Source organism: Salvia splendens, chromosome 7 (assembly GCF_004379255.2).
Source record: "Salvia splendens isolate huo1 chromosome 7, SspV2, whole genome shotgun sequence".
NCBI lineage: Eukaryota > Viridiplantae > Streptophyta > Magnoliopsida > Lamiales > Lamiaceae > Salvia > Salvia splendens.
This window is the reverse complement of record NC_056038.1, coordinates 9,438,248-9,453,404: the sequence shown is the minus strand read 5'-3', so window position 1 is coordinate 9,453,404 and position 15,157 is coordinate 9,438,248. Positions and strand designations below refer to the sequence as shown.

General features: G+C 39.0%; 3 protein-coding genes across 5 annotated transcripts; 1 reads left to right on the top strand and 2 right to left on the bottom strand.

Annotated features, from left to right (window-relative positions):
• The first annotated feature begins 2,939 nt into the window (after positions 1-2,939).
• LOC121741853 (oligoribonuclease-like) lies at positions 2,940-7,418 on the top strand. 3 transcript variants are annotated; one of them, XM_042134782.1, is made up of 9 exons: positions 2,940-3,016; positions 3,258-3,380; positions 3,584-3,718; positions 4,782-4,858; positions 5,035-5,116; positions 5,480-5,535; positions 6,473-6,562; positions 6,731-6,821; positions 7,062-7,418. In XM_042134782.1, the coding sequence occupies exons 2-9, from the start codon at positions 3,275-3,277 to the stop codon at positions 7,226-7,228; spliced, it is 804 nt and encodes a 267-aa protein (XP_041990716.1). In that variant the 5' UTR covers positions 2,940-3,016; positions 3,258-3,274; the 3' UTR covers positions 7,229-7,418. The 3 variants fall into 3 exon arrangements, with proteins under 3 accessions (XP_041990716.1, XP_041990718.1, XP_041990717.1); XM_042134784.1 differs by lacking the exon at positions 2,940-3,016 and adding an exon at positions 3,023-3,188 and having other exon boundaries at positions 3,275-3,380; XM_042134783.1 differs by lacking the exon at positions 2,940-3,016 and adding an exon at positions 3,023-3,188 and having other exon boundaries at positions 3,271-3,380.
• A 97-nt stretch (positions 7,419-7,515) lies between these two features.
• On the bottom strand, positions 7,516-10,813 carry LOC121741852 (glyoxylate/succinic semialdehyde reductase 1-like). Its single transcript, XM_042134781.1, has 8 exons — positions 10,608-10,813; positions 9,744-9,854; positions 9,562-9,663; positions 8,957-9,058; positions 8,703-8,818; positions 8,243-8,321; positions 7,961-8,131; positions 7,516-7,807 (listed from the first exon to the last, which is right to left on the bottom strand). Exons 1-8 carry the CDS (start codon positions 10,713-10,715, stop codon positions 7,718-7,720), a joined length of 879 nt encoding a protein of 292 aa, XP_041990715.1. The 5' UTR covers positions 10,716-10,813; the 3' UTR covers positions 7,516-7,717.
• A 977-nt stretch (positions 10,814-11,790) lies between these two features.
• Positions 11,791-14,782, bottom strand: LOC121740976. The gene is made up of 6 exons (XM_042133649.1): positions 14,460-14,782; positions 14,326-14,360; positions 13,538-13,708; positions 12,913-12,963; positions 12,322-12,389; positions 11,791-12,151 (listed from the first exon to the last, which is right to left on the bottom strand). The coding sequence occupies exons 1-6, from the start codon at positions 14,525-14,527 to the stop codon at positions 12,056-12,058; spliced, it is 489 nt and encodes a 162-aa protein (XP_041989583.1). The 5' UTR covers positions 14,528-14,782; the 3' UTR covers positions 11,791-12,055.
• Between the last annotated feature and the right edge of the window lie 375 nt (positions 14,783-15,157).

Genomic DNA, 15,157 nt, shown 5'->3' with positions numbered 1-15,157 from the left:
AGAGAGTACGAAAAGCTATACGAAGACACAAGTGTAGAAAGAAGAATTTTTTCATTCATAAGAAAAAAATTTTTTACACAAGGAGGGCTTCAAGGCCATTTTACAAGAAGGAAGAAACTAAACTAAGAGAAGGGAGACGAAATCATACTCCGCCAGCTTCGTCTCCGGCTCCTCGGTGAGGTTCAGCTTCCTTCTCCTTGTCTGCCTCAGCTTCAGCCTCGGCCTCCCTGCTCCCCCCAGCCTGCTCGGTGCCCCCATCACCGATCAGCAGCACCTCTTGCTCGGCCTGCCTGTCTCCGGTCTGCTGATCAAGCTGCTCGGTCTCACCCTCTCCGTGGAAAATTGGAGCGGGTGAAACTGGCCCTAAGGAGGCAAAGATAGCCTCCATATTCTCGTCCCGGTCAGCTCGGCAACTACGAACTCGGTCAGCAGAAAGCAGGACTGAGGACGAAGCAAGCTCCTCAAGGAGCGGCAGACTCTGGAGACGAGCTGCTATCTCTCGGCCGTACAGCGGCAGGACGACTTCGGGCCCCTGCTCGGCATTATCGGTCATCAGTTTCAGCAGATCACCGACAAAGGCCGAAAATTGATTGCTCAGAAAGAGTTTCTCCGCGAAAGCACGGAGAACCTCCCCTTGGGCAACCACGGCGGCAGCATCCCTCCGTTTCGTCTGCTCTCGCTGGATGACGAGCTGGTTTTTGGCAAACTGGGCTTCATCCTGGGCCGAGATCCTAGCAGCTCTGGCCTTCTCAAAGTCTGCCTTAGCCTGTTCGGCCTGGTGACGAGCAGCCGCCAACTTCCTCTGCATCTCAGCATAATCGTTGGACGCTTTGGAGAGTTCAACGGCGACGAGCTTGGAGAGCATATCGTTCCTCTGAAAATGGAAAAAGGAAAAAGTCAACCGAGGGGCCACAAAAAATACAGGAAAAAAGCAAGGCCAGAAAATCAAAAAGAGAATTCACCTCGGCGAAGTCCGTGGGCCATAAAAAGGACTCACAGATATGTTCCGAAGGAGGCGCCAAGACCACGTCTTTCTCTGGCGCTCTTGGGGGTTTCTGAATCCTCCCCTTCCCCCTTGCCGAAGTCGACTCCGGCTTCTTTGGATCCGAAGAGGTCTTTTGCCTCTTCGGATTCTTCTCGGCATCAGACGCCGAGCTGGTGGTTTTCGGCCTCTCCGGTTCCTTAGATTCGGAGGATTTGCGACCGAGCTTGTTTAGCAAGTTCACTGCCAAAAAGCAAGAAAACAAGGTTAGTTTTCGTCGTCAAGGCAGTAATGCATAAAAAAGAATTCCTCACCCTCAGTCTCTTCGTCCGAAGACGAGGAGTCGAACACGAAGTCGCCCTTGACGAGCTCAGACTCCAGGTACTGCTTCCTAATCATAGGAATCTTATTGAGCTCGCCCTCGAGCTCGTCCAACGGTTCTAACCGAGGATGAGGAATCACGGACTTCGGCCCTCTCCAGGGAAAGCCCGGAGCCGCTGTCCTATTATAAAAAAAGAAGCGATTTTGCCATTTCGGCCATTTGGTTTTACAAAAGGCTCTAAAGGGCTGTAAAGGGATCAAGTAAAACCAAGATCCCTTCCTCTTAAACTGGAAGAAATTAAGGATTGCCCTCAGAGACAGATCCTTATCTAGCCTACGCAGTTCGGCAGCAAAGGCCGATAAGTGCCTCCAAGAGTTCGGAGTCACCTGACCTAAAGGGAGTTGAAAAAAATCTAGCAGCTCTACAAAGGCAGGGGGAAGAGGGAAACGAAGCCCGCATTCCAAGCCGGCTTCATAAACGGTGGCGTAACCCTCCGGCGGCGAGTCAGCCCTATGAAGGTCGTCGGGAATCGCAACCTTCCCCCCAGGAAAAAAATATTTTTCGTGTAAGGATATCACAGTATCCTTACTCAAGATGCTGTGAAAATACTCTACGGTCTTCTCCCCGGATTCTTTCCGGCTAGAAGACCCCTTACCCCCTTTCCTACCGCTACCTGACTCAGAAGAAGAAGAAGAAGACATGGTTCTTACTCTTTGAAAGTCTGAAGAAATTCTGAAGAAATTCTTGAAAGCGGAAGGAAATTTTTACGCAAAAGAGAGAGAATGCAGAAGAAGCAATAGCAAAAGTGTTCAAATGATGAAGAAAGGACGTATTTATCAGATTCGGAGAAGATTTCAAAATCATCGCACCGTTTCGACTCCCACCTTTTCAGGATTCAACGGCCGGTTTTTACTGTCGCATTTAATGCAGTCACGCGCAAGGCACGTCCCCTGACGTCAGCCTCCCCCGTACCTTTATCCAGAATGCCGAAGTGACTCGCTTCGCCGAAGTGATTCACTTCACTTTTCGGGGGGGTAGTGATGGGGTACATACTAAACAAGCCCAATAGCAGTGACGGCCCATCAGCCCAAAGCCCAAGGAAGAGTATCAGTTCGGCATTACCAAAGAGTTCGGCCCCAGCCTACAGCTCGGTAAAAGCCGACCAATCAAGCTCTACTCTCAGATCGGCAAAAGCTGCTCGGCAATAGTTCAGCAGTTCGGTCTCAGTATTCAACCGAACTGGGAGATAGTGGACCCATGCAGGATCTCATGACCTCCACGACATCCACGACCTAATTAGTGATGATGTAAGCCACGACCTAATTAGTGATGATGTAAGCCACGACCTAATTAGTGATGATGTAAGCCACGACCTAGTTAGTGGTGATGCAAGCCACGATCTTAGTTCAATGTATAAATAGAACTTAGATCAGATAGACAGGGGAGAAAAAAAGCTCTCTAGACATCAAAGATCATATAGCAAGTCTGTATTTGTAAGCTGTAAACCAGATCAAGCAATACAATCTTGCCCTCCTTTCTTCCCGTGGACGTAGATTTACCTCAGTAAATCGAACCACGTAATTCCTTGTGTCGTGATCTATATTTTCTTTTACCCGCATTTGTCACCATAAAAAATTCGCCCCATCATCACAGTCGACTATCGATTCTTCATCACTTGGCCACCGCCGCCGTATCAAGCCAAATCCAATCAGGTTTTCTTCACCATCTTTCTTCGTCGCTGAAATATCAAAATATTTTGACATTATCACTCACTTTAACTTGATGAAAATATCTAATTTAGGGCTGGATTTACTGTTTCTATTACCCAATGCATGTCTTCTTCGTGATCTCTTAACACGAAGTTCTCTACTGCGTCTGCATTAGGTTTACTCACTAATTATTTATTTATTTATTTTCGTTATTTGTTTCCGCGGTGGCTCGATTAACAACCAGTTATCATCAAAAGTAAGATGGACAGGCTCTCGAATTCATTTTCACTGCTTGAGCTGGACGCAGAAGATGCTAAGGAACACAATCTAACTGCCACCATCGCCGCTGATGGTTGTGAAACGAGAGGTTTGATTTTCCCCGTAGTTGTTTTGTCGTTTCATCTTGGAAGGTTTTAGTAACCGAAGCTACACAAAAGTTTTTCCTTTAAGCTGATTGAAATAAGTGCATAGTTTTGAATTGTGTAAAATTACTTAAAACATAGCAAGATGCAGCTGTAACACATTGTGTTTGTCGTATAAATTGTCGATTAGAGCCACTTTGTGATGCAGATAGTGGGAAGGGAGTAGACAATGGCTTAGAAGATGGAACACTGTTGGAAAAAGAGAGTGTGTATCAACAAAGCTCAGAAAGTATTGTGGGAGATTACAAGATGCCACTCGTGTGGATTGACCTGGAAATGACTGGTGAGATTCAAACGAATAATTGTTCGTTTTTTTTGGACTTGTATTTATTTACAGATTTTGCACGGGTATGATTTGAATTTGATTAAATTAAACTGAACCAGGGAGCTGATCTTCTAGTGAAAGTCTTAAGCCCTTCTTGGTATGATGGAATGGAATGAAGATAGGAATGAAATGACAATTTTTTTCCATTTCCTTTGCATTTTCATTCCATCATACCAAGCAAATGAATAGAATGGAAGTAGGAATTACTTTTCATTTCCATCATACCAAGAAGGGACTTAGAAATTCAGTATCATACTTTGGTTTTGTGTCCTACTTTCTTATTAATGGGGATGCCTACCATATTGATTCACATTTTGGTTAAGATCTATCTTATGTGGTCTAAAAGCACTCAGGTCATTGTCACAACTCTTGAATGGAAAGTTGATTCAACAACTAAAGTTAGTCCTTTGGATTAATAGATTTGGTGTTAACTTCTTTTTGAAATGGCAACTTAGAGTTCATATTTGGCCTAGGTTTTGGTGAAGATGCTTGAGTGATGACTCCCGAGTGTATAAGAAAAAATTACCTCAGTTAGATGTTCGTCTCTCAATCCCCCAGGTTAGTTTTTTTTAACCTGCCTCCTCCTGATGTTCCCTTTTTACCTTATTCCTTCATTTAGTCTGTAGCTTCCATCTCTGTACAGTACACATCTCTTTCCCATGGCCATTTTTCATGTTCAGTCTTGTCGATTCTGCCCCCGGATCTTTCGTCATGCCAACAAGTGGTATCAAATTTTACATAGACACTATAGAGAACGTACTGTGTTTATATCTGTTTATACTTTATTGCACTGGTTCGGCATCTCATATACATCTCTAAATCATCATTTTATAGGAATCTGACCCCGAGTTATGCTGGTAATGTTTTCAGCAACTGTAGAAAAAACTTTCTGGTTTACTTTGTGTATTTGCCTGATTGCCATGCTCTTATTTTTTGAACAGGCATAAAGGTGTACCATAATAAAAGAGGAAGATGCTTATAGATATTGGCTGAGAACTTCTCTCTTTTTGGTGATATGTAGGTTTAAACATTGAAGTTGATAGGATCCTGGAGATTGCTTGCATTATTACAAATGGAAATTTGACCAAGTCCATTGAGGTAAGGCTCCCAAGAGGTGAAGGATACTAGTACTTACTAGTGATATTCTTTTCATAGATGAATTTATCTCTTTTATTGCTTGTTTTCCTTAAAGCTGATGTCTTATCTTTGTGATATAGCCAATTGTTCACACACCTGCATTGCATTACTAATTGTTTCTATTTTTCTTTCAAAAGGGTCCAGATTTAGTTATTCATCAACCAAAGGAGTGTCTTGATAAAATGGGAGAATGGTGCCAAGAACACCATGGAGAGAGTGGTATGTAACTTGTTCTAACCTTGAAACTGAAACATCCTGACTAAAACTTCAACAACTTATATTCTTCTTAAACACTGCTCCATTTATCTGGGTTATCTTTTCTGCTCACTGTGACCATTTTTTGTTGTGAAAATAGGCATAGTAATAGTTTAAGCCAATGAATGTGTTCAGATATGACATTCATTTACTGGTTTTTGGTGTCATTTTTGAAAATGAACTACACAAAGATTAGCATTAATTTGTACTCTATTTCTGAAAGTGGGCTCTTAGACCAAAATGGTATCTGTTGTCTGATTTCTGAAGTTGCATATATGATTGATCTGAAGCTCCATTGCTAGTTACACAATCTCTCTTGTTGCTTAGGTTTGACCGAGAGGGTCCTTCAAAGTACAATAAGCGAACAAGAAGCTGAAAATCAGGTATCACTTTGTTAACTCTTATTCGATAAACAGATCTTATATCATTGCCATACTTGACATTGACATATTATGCAAGAAGTGTGCAAGAATTCAAGTTGCACTCTCATAGGGGTTTGCTTACTCTACGATTATATCCACCCAAAAAGTTATGTGGGTGTCTGACCCCACCCAAGTATGTAGGAGAAATGAACTAGACATCATCTTTTATGCAGCTTGTTATAGAATAACTATCCCACGTTGGTTATGTGTCCTAGACTTGCTTAGTCTCTTGTACTATATATATGTGCTTTGTTAAGTAATGAAACATACCTACTATTTTTCTCTTATATATATGTGTACTTTTCCACATATGACTATTTTATTGTTCTACGCAGCACATTATTGTTCTCTGCTTCTGATATAAACTGTGGCTAGCTAGCTAGCAGCATCAGTATCTGATCCCAAAACACTTATACCAGCATTACAATCTGCAAGTGTTTGTGCTTTAACTTCATTCTTCACATCTCAAACATTCCATTTGTCCCATTTTTACATCTAATTGTTTTGGACACGATTTAAGAGAACGTTTTTTAAATTTTAAGTGATACTGCTCCACCCACCCATGGGCCATGTGTAGTGTTAAAAAGTGGATATGGCCCACAAAATTCTTACTTAAAAAACGAAATGCGACGACCCATATCAGAAGTGAGACATTTAAAATGGGATGGAGGGAGTTAATACTTCAAAAAAAGAGATCTATATGACTTCTTCAGCATCTCCTGTGCAACTACCCAATGTAATCTGACAATACACTATTTTTACCGTGTCTTTGTTTTTTTTAACATTTGTCATGGAATCTGGATAGTCTAATTATGTTTCATTTTTCTTATGAAACTAATTGTCTCTGTGTGTCTTTTGTTTTGTTCTCTCTTTTCATCCCCCCCCCCCCTCTCTATAGGTCATTGAATTTGTGAAGAGACACACCGGCACAGCATATACACCTCTGCTTGCTGGAAATTCTGTCTACATGGATCTTATATTCTTAAGGGTAAGGAAAATTCAATTGGCTTTTTAGCGTCATAATTATTTAATAGTATTCTAAAGTACTATAGTTGGATTGTACATGTTAACTTGCTAATGTAATGCCTTTCTCGCTTATTTGACCTTTTGAATTATTTTTTGTTACAACTCTCATTATCATATTTTGCTGTTGTAGAAATACATGCCAGATTTGGCTGCCCTTTTCTCTCACAATCTTGTTGATGTCAGCAGTATCAAGGCATTATGTCTTCGATGGTACCCAAGAGGTATCTCAATTATCTCTAATTCTACCAAATAACAGCATGAATTTCTTTTTTATTTTCGCACCTGCACCCAACTATCATTCCACTCTGGTGTTTGTATAATGACTCCTTCAAAATTACCCTCCAATCCTATGAGGACAGGAGATGCAAATTTCTACTTTTTTTAGTTGCATTTTTACTTTTACTTAAGAGACGACTTGATTCCCTCCAACTCAATGTGCAATACCTTATATGTTTTGCTAGACCGTAGAAAGGCTCCTCAAAAGGAAAATAAACACAGAGCAATGGATGACATCAAGGAAAGCATAGCAGAACTTAAATTCTACAAGGAGAATATATTCAAACCGAAGAAGTCTGAGGAAATGAGGAGATTACTAGATAAGGATCAGCTACTAAAGCTCTCTGATTAGACAAGGGAAAATCTGCACTCTTTTATGGACCGTGTATTGCATTGTTATGTACAAAAGTGGTTTGGCTCGACATAGGTAATCCAGACTCGTGACGTTTCTGCTTTATCTTGTATTCTACAACTGTAATATCAGTTTGAGACCTCTTGTGGTGTTAATTTTTTGGATGATAGATCAGTGTTATTTTACTTTAGCAAACGCCTACTTTAATACTAAAAAAACTCCCCTGCCTGAAAAACGAAAGGAAAAAGCAAGAATCACTCGCACAAAGACCTGAACAATTGCACCAATTTCTCACAAGCTCTTTTCGATGTATCAAAGCAAATCTTAAATGTTTCCATCATCTTAATCTTAAATTGATAAACTGCAAACATCAGTACTAACATGGTCACTGCTTCTAAGCATCGTCTGACATTCTGCAAATTATTCCACGACCAATTGACAAAACCAGCAGCAGTGAAGTTTGAGGCGAATGCAGATTATATGATAGAATTATGATGAGCCTTTGCCAGAAGCAACAGTCTCATGCACAGCGGAGAAGTCAAGGTCGCCTAGTCCCATGCTTCTAGCCTTCTTGAATGCCTGATCACCCAGAAAAATATTTAGAAAGACAGAATACATGTATATAGGAATGCATACCGCTGTTATATAACAAAACTGTTTAGTGTTAGTTAATACTGCGACAATGAACAGTTAGAATACTCACAAGAATGCAGGTTAACTAGTTTCATGTACCTCATTAGAAGCAGCTGCCACTGGCATCGCAACTGAGTTTTCGTCCCCAAGGGCGAGAGCTAACCTCATATCTTTCTGCTGATGTTTCAGAGGGAATGCAGGGGGGTAACTGCCCTGAATCATAGATGGTCCCTTCATTTTGAACATGGGGTTCGCAATAGCACCGAGATCCTGCCAGAGAATGCCACGAAAAAGTTAAAGCTAAAGAAGTCTCCTTAAAGACGTGCTCCAGTAGTATATGAGAAAGATGTTCCGAGATGTATTTATCTTTCTTTGCCTCACCAATACGTCAAGAAGAGTTTGAGGGTTCAGTCCACTTTTGTCGGCCAAGACAATTCCTTCAGAAAATGCATTCATCATGCTGCGTTGAAGAAATAGAGTGTGATTTATCCAGCTAATCATCTATAAATATGCAGCGTACAATTAGGCAAGATGTACTTGGGGTACATTTTTTCAGTTTCTTGAAACATATTATCTTGCAATTTTGACCTTACCTTATTTGATGTTTAACTAGAAGAATATGTACTACGGTTTTAGTTATCTGATAATCTCTTTCTTTCAGTCTATACTTCTCAATACCAATATAAAGCCATACACAGAAGATACAAAATTAGACGTGAAATCAGGCAGATATTATCTGTAATGGAGTTAGTTCAAGGATATTATCTGCAGTATTAATGGAACAATAAAAATAATGGAAAAATGCTAGTAATGCTATCAGGAGGTGAAAGAACCATTGTACCTGCCCATAGTCATGTTGACAACAAGCTTCATTTTAGCTCCATTGCCGACTTGCCCTAGGAAAAAAGATTTTTTCCCCAATACGTCGAATACAGGCAGGGCTGCATCATATAACGCCTACAATTTTGAACAAATGGCAGATGAAATGTAATATTCACCACAGAACATAAATTGTTCTGCCCTGTGGTATCAGAGAACATAAAGTAGCAGAGGGCATATAGTTCTAGCCGACGCACTCAACAAAATATTTCTCACCCTTTCTCCAGCAGCAAGGATTACCAGCTGACCATCCTCAGCAGGCTTTTTGCTACCTGATACTGGAGCTTCCAGGAAGCAACCGCCCTTTGATGTAATTGCCTGGAAAGTACCACCAAACAATGAGAGATGAGAGGATGAACCTTTTTTTTCTTCCTATTTCTACTTTTGTACATTGAATATGAGTGCATTCCAAAAGTTATGGAGCTACACCAATGGCTTCTATTTCTCATTTAAACAATTCATAAGATGTACTTTAATGGTATTTCTAACATACCTTAGTATTTTCTTTGCTAGCTCAAAGATGGTAATCCTCATTCTAAGCGACTAAAATTGATAAGTCGTATGATTCATAACCCCAAACTTGATTCTTGAAAAATGCTGAATGTTTGATAATCAAATGAAGGGAGTGGTTCAGGTTTCACACAATGTCTTGCATGTAGCTAGTTTGTGCTTCATTTCAAGTGTTGTAGGTCATAATGCTTCATATTGTAATGCAAAGTTTCTAAGGTTTAATGAACTGTATTATGGAAGTAAGAGTAAACGAATATTTCATCTTTAATTATACAAAAAAAGAAAAAATATGAAAGGCTGGCAATTCAAACCTCACTAATTTTGGACGAAGTCTCAGCATCAACAGTTGACATGTCAATGTAGTTTTTTCCGGTACCAATTTGCTCTAGAACACCATCTTTATCAAAAACCACCTGTTTGACAGGGATTATCAACTAAGATAGTCGACATGAAATAGCAACAACCCAAGAATACAAGAGCATATTTGACTAACTGATAGAGCTGCAGCAGGATCAGACAGCATTGCTATGGTGTACTTGCATTTCTTAATTACTGCTGCAGGAGTTTCTCCTATAGTTGCTCCATGCTCGACTAACTCGTCACACTGTAACACAAGTTATGTCTTAGCACTTAAACTGCCTTGCAATATTGGAAGTAAACCAACTAATTATTGCATTTCTCCACATTCTGCGTATAAGCTTTAAGGAATAAGAAGCTGAACATGATGCATACAACAAAACAAAATTGGAAAAGAACATAATTTTTCTATAACAGCATATAAAATAAGATTCATCTGTCATGTAGAGAACTAGCATATAAAACTAGCCCGCTTTACTTCCTACAGGAAATTCCAATCTACATAGAAAAGTACTAAACTGCAGTGATCGGATTAAACCAACTCTCCGTGAAGCTATTATTCGCTTACTCGGTTCATGTTCCCTCTCCATCAATGGCAAAAGTGAAACTATGTGTGGAGCTCATTAATTGAGATTCATCAACACTACAGGAATACACAACTAATAGGCTCATAGGAGATATCTCTGCAATGAGCAAACCAATGGAAATCAACAAAAGGAAATACCATTCATACTAAAATTCCTTTTCATTTGGCAGAGATATAAACCAATTAAATTCCATCAAAGTCCCAGCTCTCCAACTTAGTCGTTATACAGATTAATTACACAAAATCCAATGTATTCAAAATTGCAATTAATCATAAGTAGATATCAAACTAAACAAACACCGAAATGCTATCAAATCACATCACATAACCATTGCATCAAAAAGTAAAATTAGAACAAAGTAGCGAACGATGTCACTCCACTTTTAAATCTAAACAAGAGGAAGTGGTTTTTACCCGCGAGAGAGTGCGGTTCCATACAGTAACCTTAAAGCCGTGGCTCAACAAATTCATAGACATGGCTTTGCCCATTATACCCAACCCCAAAAAACCAATCTCTTCCATCTCTCTCACTTCCACACTCGTCGCTTCTCACCAGAATCAAATACATATATACGTATATTGTCGTTCAGCAGCCTGCACAAATTCGTGAAATTATTTAATTTTCTACTGAAATCGGCTTATTTTAGTAGTAAAAATCTATTTTTATCATAGTTGAGTTGTGCTGAGGTGATTGGTTGAAGAGTTGATGAGGGGACCCACAGACTCTCGACACGTCATCTCTTGTGTCTTCCACTCGTTGGGTTATGTTATCTGATTGGTGTGCTCACCACCGGTGGGCCCTTTTCCGCTGTTGTAGGGGACGAATCCAAAACTAATAAAGGGAACTCTCTGAAATTATGCAAAAAAATGTAATTTTCATATTACCACCCAACTGCTTGAGTTCATTTTTTCTGATTTGTATTGTTCATTGGAGGGAGGGATGTCTCAAAATTCATAGAATGACCCAATTAGTATGGTAAATTTATTGACTCGTGAATTCATATGAATTAGCTTAATAATAGGTTCCAATAAATCAAAAGTAACAAACAAGAAACATGTGTTTTTTCTCTAAGATTTCATGCGTATCACTCGGAAGACGACCAATCCTATGTTGGATTCATCAACAAAATAAACACAAATACGCTTCCACTTTTGTTATTGTTTTTATTCAACTTGATTTGGTTTGTGAAACACCAATATATTGAATTATTTATAGTTTAATGTCAAAATTTCGTTTACTTGGTTTTGAGACATGATATTGTTGGTTGTTTTTGCATCCAGCTTTGGTTGAAGAGTGCAATCAGCTTGAATTTTTTGGAATTACTTCGATGTTTTCCAAAGTATTAAGCCATTGTGAAGGTGGTTTGGTTAATTCAACTATTGTTTGAAGAAAATAAGGATTGGGTTCCTCACTTGTTATTTTGGCACAGCCTTTTTCTTGGTTCCGATTTTGGACTGATAACCTGTATGTTAGAGCTCATCTCTTTAGCAGTAGACACAACTCAACATAGACATATACTAACAATCTAAGACATCATACAACATAGACAACAAAGCACATCCACCACCATTCATTTTCCGCCCAAAACATAGGAAATAATTAAGATGAAAAATATTTTAATCAAACGTTAACAGAACAAGTGCTACCGAACAAGACAAGATCTGGTTGTCTTACAAGGTGAAGTATAGTCCTAAATGGACGTTTAACAGCAATATAGCATCCTGTGATACACAAATAGATTACATTGGAAGGAGTAGCATAGCACATGGCATAAAGCACATACAACAAATCCTAGTCATACAGCTCAAAGATTAAATCCACCAAATGCAAAGTTAATCGCACATAGGTGGTGAGCAACGGATTAGGAGAAGGGACTAGCATTATCCATTGCCTTTTGGAGTTCATTTAAGAAATCTCCCTGCAACCCAGCAGAGGCCCCACCGGTAGGTTGAACAAGCTGAATGCATTAACCAAAACTTAATATCAGGGAGATAACAAATGGCAAACTTTGGAAACCTTGTTTAGGGTAAAATTTTAAATTACTGTTTTTACAATTACTTCTCTTCTTATTTTTCCAGTTTTTTGGCATTTTCATGTTAAGAAAATGGAAGAAGAAATCAACCATACCACCAGATGTGGAAGAATAGTGTGACCCCATGGTGCAGCACTCTTCCTTGCATACACAACTGGCCTTTCTGAAAAACACAAGAATACCATTAACACAAACCAAGCCACACATCTCAAAACATAGATAAATTACTTTTGGCATCTCACATCCAGAGATCCAAGTTTACTGAACTGTCAGACTGACATACTCCCTCAGTTCCAACTAAGTTGGTACAAAACTTTTGGGCACGAACATTAAGAAATTGTACTGAATAGATTAAATGAAAGTAAAATAAAATAGGAGAGAGAAAAAAGTAGGATAGATAAGAGAGAGTAAATTAGGTGATGAAATAAAGTAAAGAGTGATTGGATGTTTTGTTTTTTGTCCAAAAAAGAAATGACTCAACTTTGTTGGGACGTCCCAAAATGGAATACGACTCAACTTAGTTGGAATGGAGGGAGTACTATATTTTCTAACACTTCAGCGTTATAGATTCGAATGTACTTCACAATTGTAAGACAGTTATTTAATGGTAAGATGAGTATACGATGGAATTCAAGGTAGACTAGAGCAATACCAATATTGATATATTTGACCCTTGTTATACTCACCAGGTGAATCTTCTGGCAAACTGTTATGTGCATTCATGGCAGCTGCCCAACCTTCAAAACAAAATACAGCACTGAAATGCATTAACCCAGAAAATTCTCTCCACATCTAGATATTATTGCACATAGGGAAACCTAAAGAAAAGAAATAAAAATCAAATAAAATTAATTTACAACTTTATACTCCTAACACAACAGCAATTCATAAAGAGACATGCTAGAGCAAATAATATCATGCAGTGGCATTGTGATCAACCCATATTTACAGGTAACAGTATTAGTATTCGGATACCATACATAGGCTCGGGTCTGTTTTCTACTTCTCAGACTGCACAAGAGAAGGTTTATATTCAAATAAAACCTCAATAAGCATTAGGCACATATTCTTGAGAATAATATGAGACCCAAAATAATACTATGATTCATAAAATGAAGTTGCTCTCAATTCTCTGAGGTTATCAATGCTTCTTTCTCATATATATATCGCTTTTCTAAAGCACAAAAGAGCTCCAGTTGTCACAAGAGTCAAGATTAACAGAGGTTATCAGTTCATCTACATGAGGGACATCAAAAAAATACTAAACAAGTAGTATATAAACTCAAATAGAAAGGAAAATATGAAACATACGGTTGTTCAGCAGCTGAGATGCTTCACTGTTGCAACACCCCTGTAAAGGTATTAACTTTGCACGAGCATTGTAGCCTAAATCCCCATGATCTGCTAGACCACCACCTTTGGTGGCACCAACTGGGTTCCTATCTACATCATTCACATAGCTGTTTGCCCGTTCTAGTCGATCTGCACCATTGACACAAAAACAAGAGAATGGAGACAAGATCATCAAAAAAAAAGATTCATCTACAGGACCCTTTAAGCATTTCTACATGGATGAGTTTTATAACGATATGTTTATGTGAAATAATTGGAGGGGTATTATAAATATGAGATAAAACTTCCATTCCGATCAATTTTAACCTAATGATGGTTTCATGAATTCGCAGAAGAGATGGAAGTCAAAGTTCTTCAAGTGACCAAGTTCGGCCGAAGAAAGGTGAAGTGTGTTAGAAGAAGAAAGATTTTGATGTACCATTTAGGCTTTAGACACACAGAGAGAAAGGTTTATCTCAACAATATTAAACCTCTGTCCAAACTCTAAAGGTTCCACATTTTCATTAAGATGGCGTATTAATAACAGAAGAAACATAAATTGTTTACTGCATAAATAAAAAGAACATGTGCCTATTATACTAGAAGAAAGCTAAATGAGATAACTATTCCAACAAACGGCAGTAACAAATATGTAGATCACTGCAATCAAACCATTAGGGATGAACTATGAATAGCAAATTCAGAATCAAAACTTGCTAAAATCAGGAGAATCAAGAAAACCTAATTTGCACTTCAGATGAAATTACCTCCACCAGATTTACGCCTGCCAAGTGATCGGTTCCTGCATGCAACAATCAACCAATCAACCTATCATAATCATCCCCAAATTTCGCAAGAACAAATATGTAAATATATTTTTTTAACATAACCATCACAATACCGTTGATTCGGAGGAGCGTATCGCTTGACGGTGGCAGCTGGTGCATCTGAACTAGGGTTTTCCAGCATTGTGGATTGATTTTACAGTTCACCGTCACCACCACGGCGGTAGGTGAGCTCTAAGTTGATAATTATTCTTTTTATAGCTAAAAAATTGATTGCTCGGCTCCGGGAATGCAAATTGATCCAGAAGAAAGCGACCGGATAACTTTATTTGCGCCTTCCCGCGCCGAGCTGGAGAGCGAAGAAACAAGGGTTTCGATTGACAAATTTGGTACGCAGATTTCTACGTTGATTATTCGTTTAGCTGACTGAACAGCGTTTCTTTCAACCACGGATTTACCTCTTTTTTTATTTTGCTAAGTGCCCCTCAAGTACGGGAAATTACTAGCGACCCCTAAAATATGGCTATTGTTATTTTTTGTCCTCTTAAATTTATATAATTTCTCATTCAATTGCACCTTGACGCGATGGAAAACTCAAAACACTCGAACTTACTTCTTTGGTTGATGCTGGTTAAAAAATGGCGGGAGACAACGAGGAAAAAAACCACAACAGCCTTCAATAACTACCTAAAATGGGAAAACAACGTAAAGTATTGCAGGATTTGATTATGATAGACGAGTGTAGCTTCGGGAGAATTGCTTTAGAAGGTTTGGCGAGGATCGATCTTGACTACTCTGGAAATGGAGATGCCCA

What these genes read in the sequence shown, in the direction of transcription:
- LOC121741853 (XM_042134782.1), top strand. Translation starts at nt 3,275, where the DNA reads ATGGACAGGCTCTCGAATTCATTTTCACTGCTTGAGCTGGACGCAGAA. An exon ending in GATTGACCTGGAAATGACTG is followed by an intron (nt 3,719 to 4,781) that starts GTGAGATTCAAA and finishes GGTGATATGTAG; the next exon opens with GTTTAAACATTGAAGTTGAT. An exon ending in AACAAGAAGCTGAAAATCAG is followed by an intron (nt 5,536 to 6,472) that starts GTATCACTTTGT and finishes CCCTCTCTATAG; the next exon opens with GTCATTGAATTTGTGAAGAG.
- LOC121741852 (XM_042134781.1), bottom strand. Translation starts at nt 10,715, where the DNA reads ATGGAAGAGATTGGTTTTTTGGGGTTGGGTATAATGGGCAAAGCCATG. An exon ending in ATCCTGCTGCAGCTCTATCA is followed by an intron (nt 9,664 to 9,743) that starts GTTAGTCAAATA and finishes CCTGTCAAACAG; the next exon opens with GTGGTTTTTGATAAAGATGG. An exon ending in TCCTTGCTGCTGGAGAAAGG is followed by an intron (nt 8,819 to 8,956) that starts GTGAGAAATATT and finishes TCAAAATTGTAG; the next exon opens with GCGTTATATGATGCAGCCCT.
- LOC121740976 (XM_042133649.1), bottom strand. Translation starts at nt 14,527, where the DNA reads ATGCTGGAAAACCCTAGTTCAGATGCACCAGCTGCCACCGTCAAGCGA. An exon ending in ATCTCAGCTGCTGAACAACC is followed by an intron (nt 12,964 to 13,537) that starts GTATGTTTCATA and finishes TTTGTTTTGAAG; the next exon opens with GTTGGGCAGCTGCCATGAAT. An exon ending in TTTGCCAGAAGATTCACCTG is followed by an intron (nt 12,390 to 12,912) that starts GTGAGTATAACA and finishes TGTGTTTTTCAG; the next exon opens with AAAGGCCAGTTGTGTATGCA.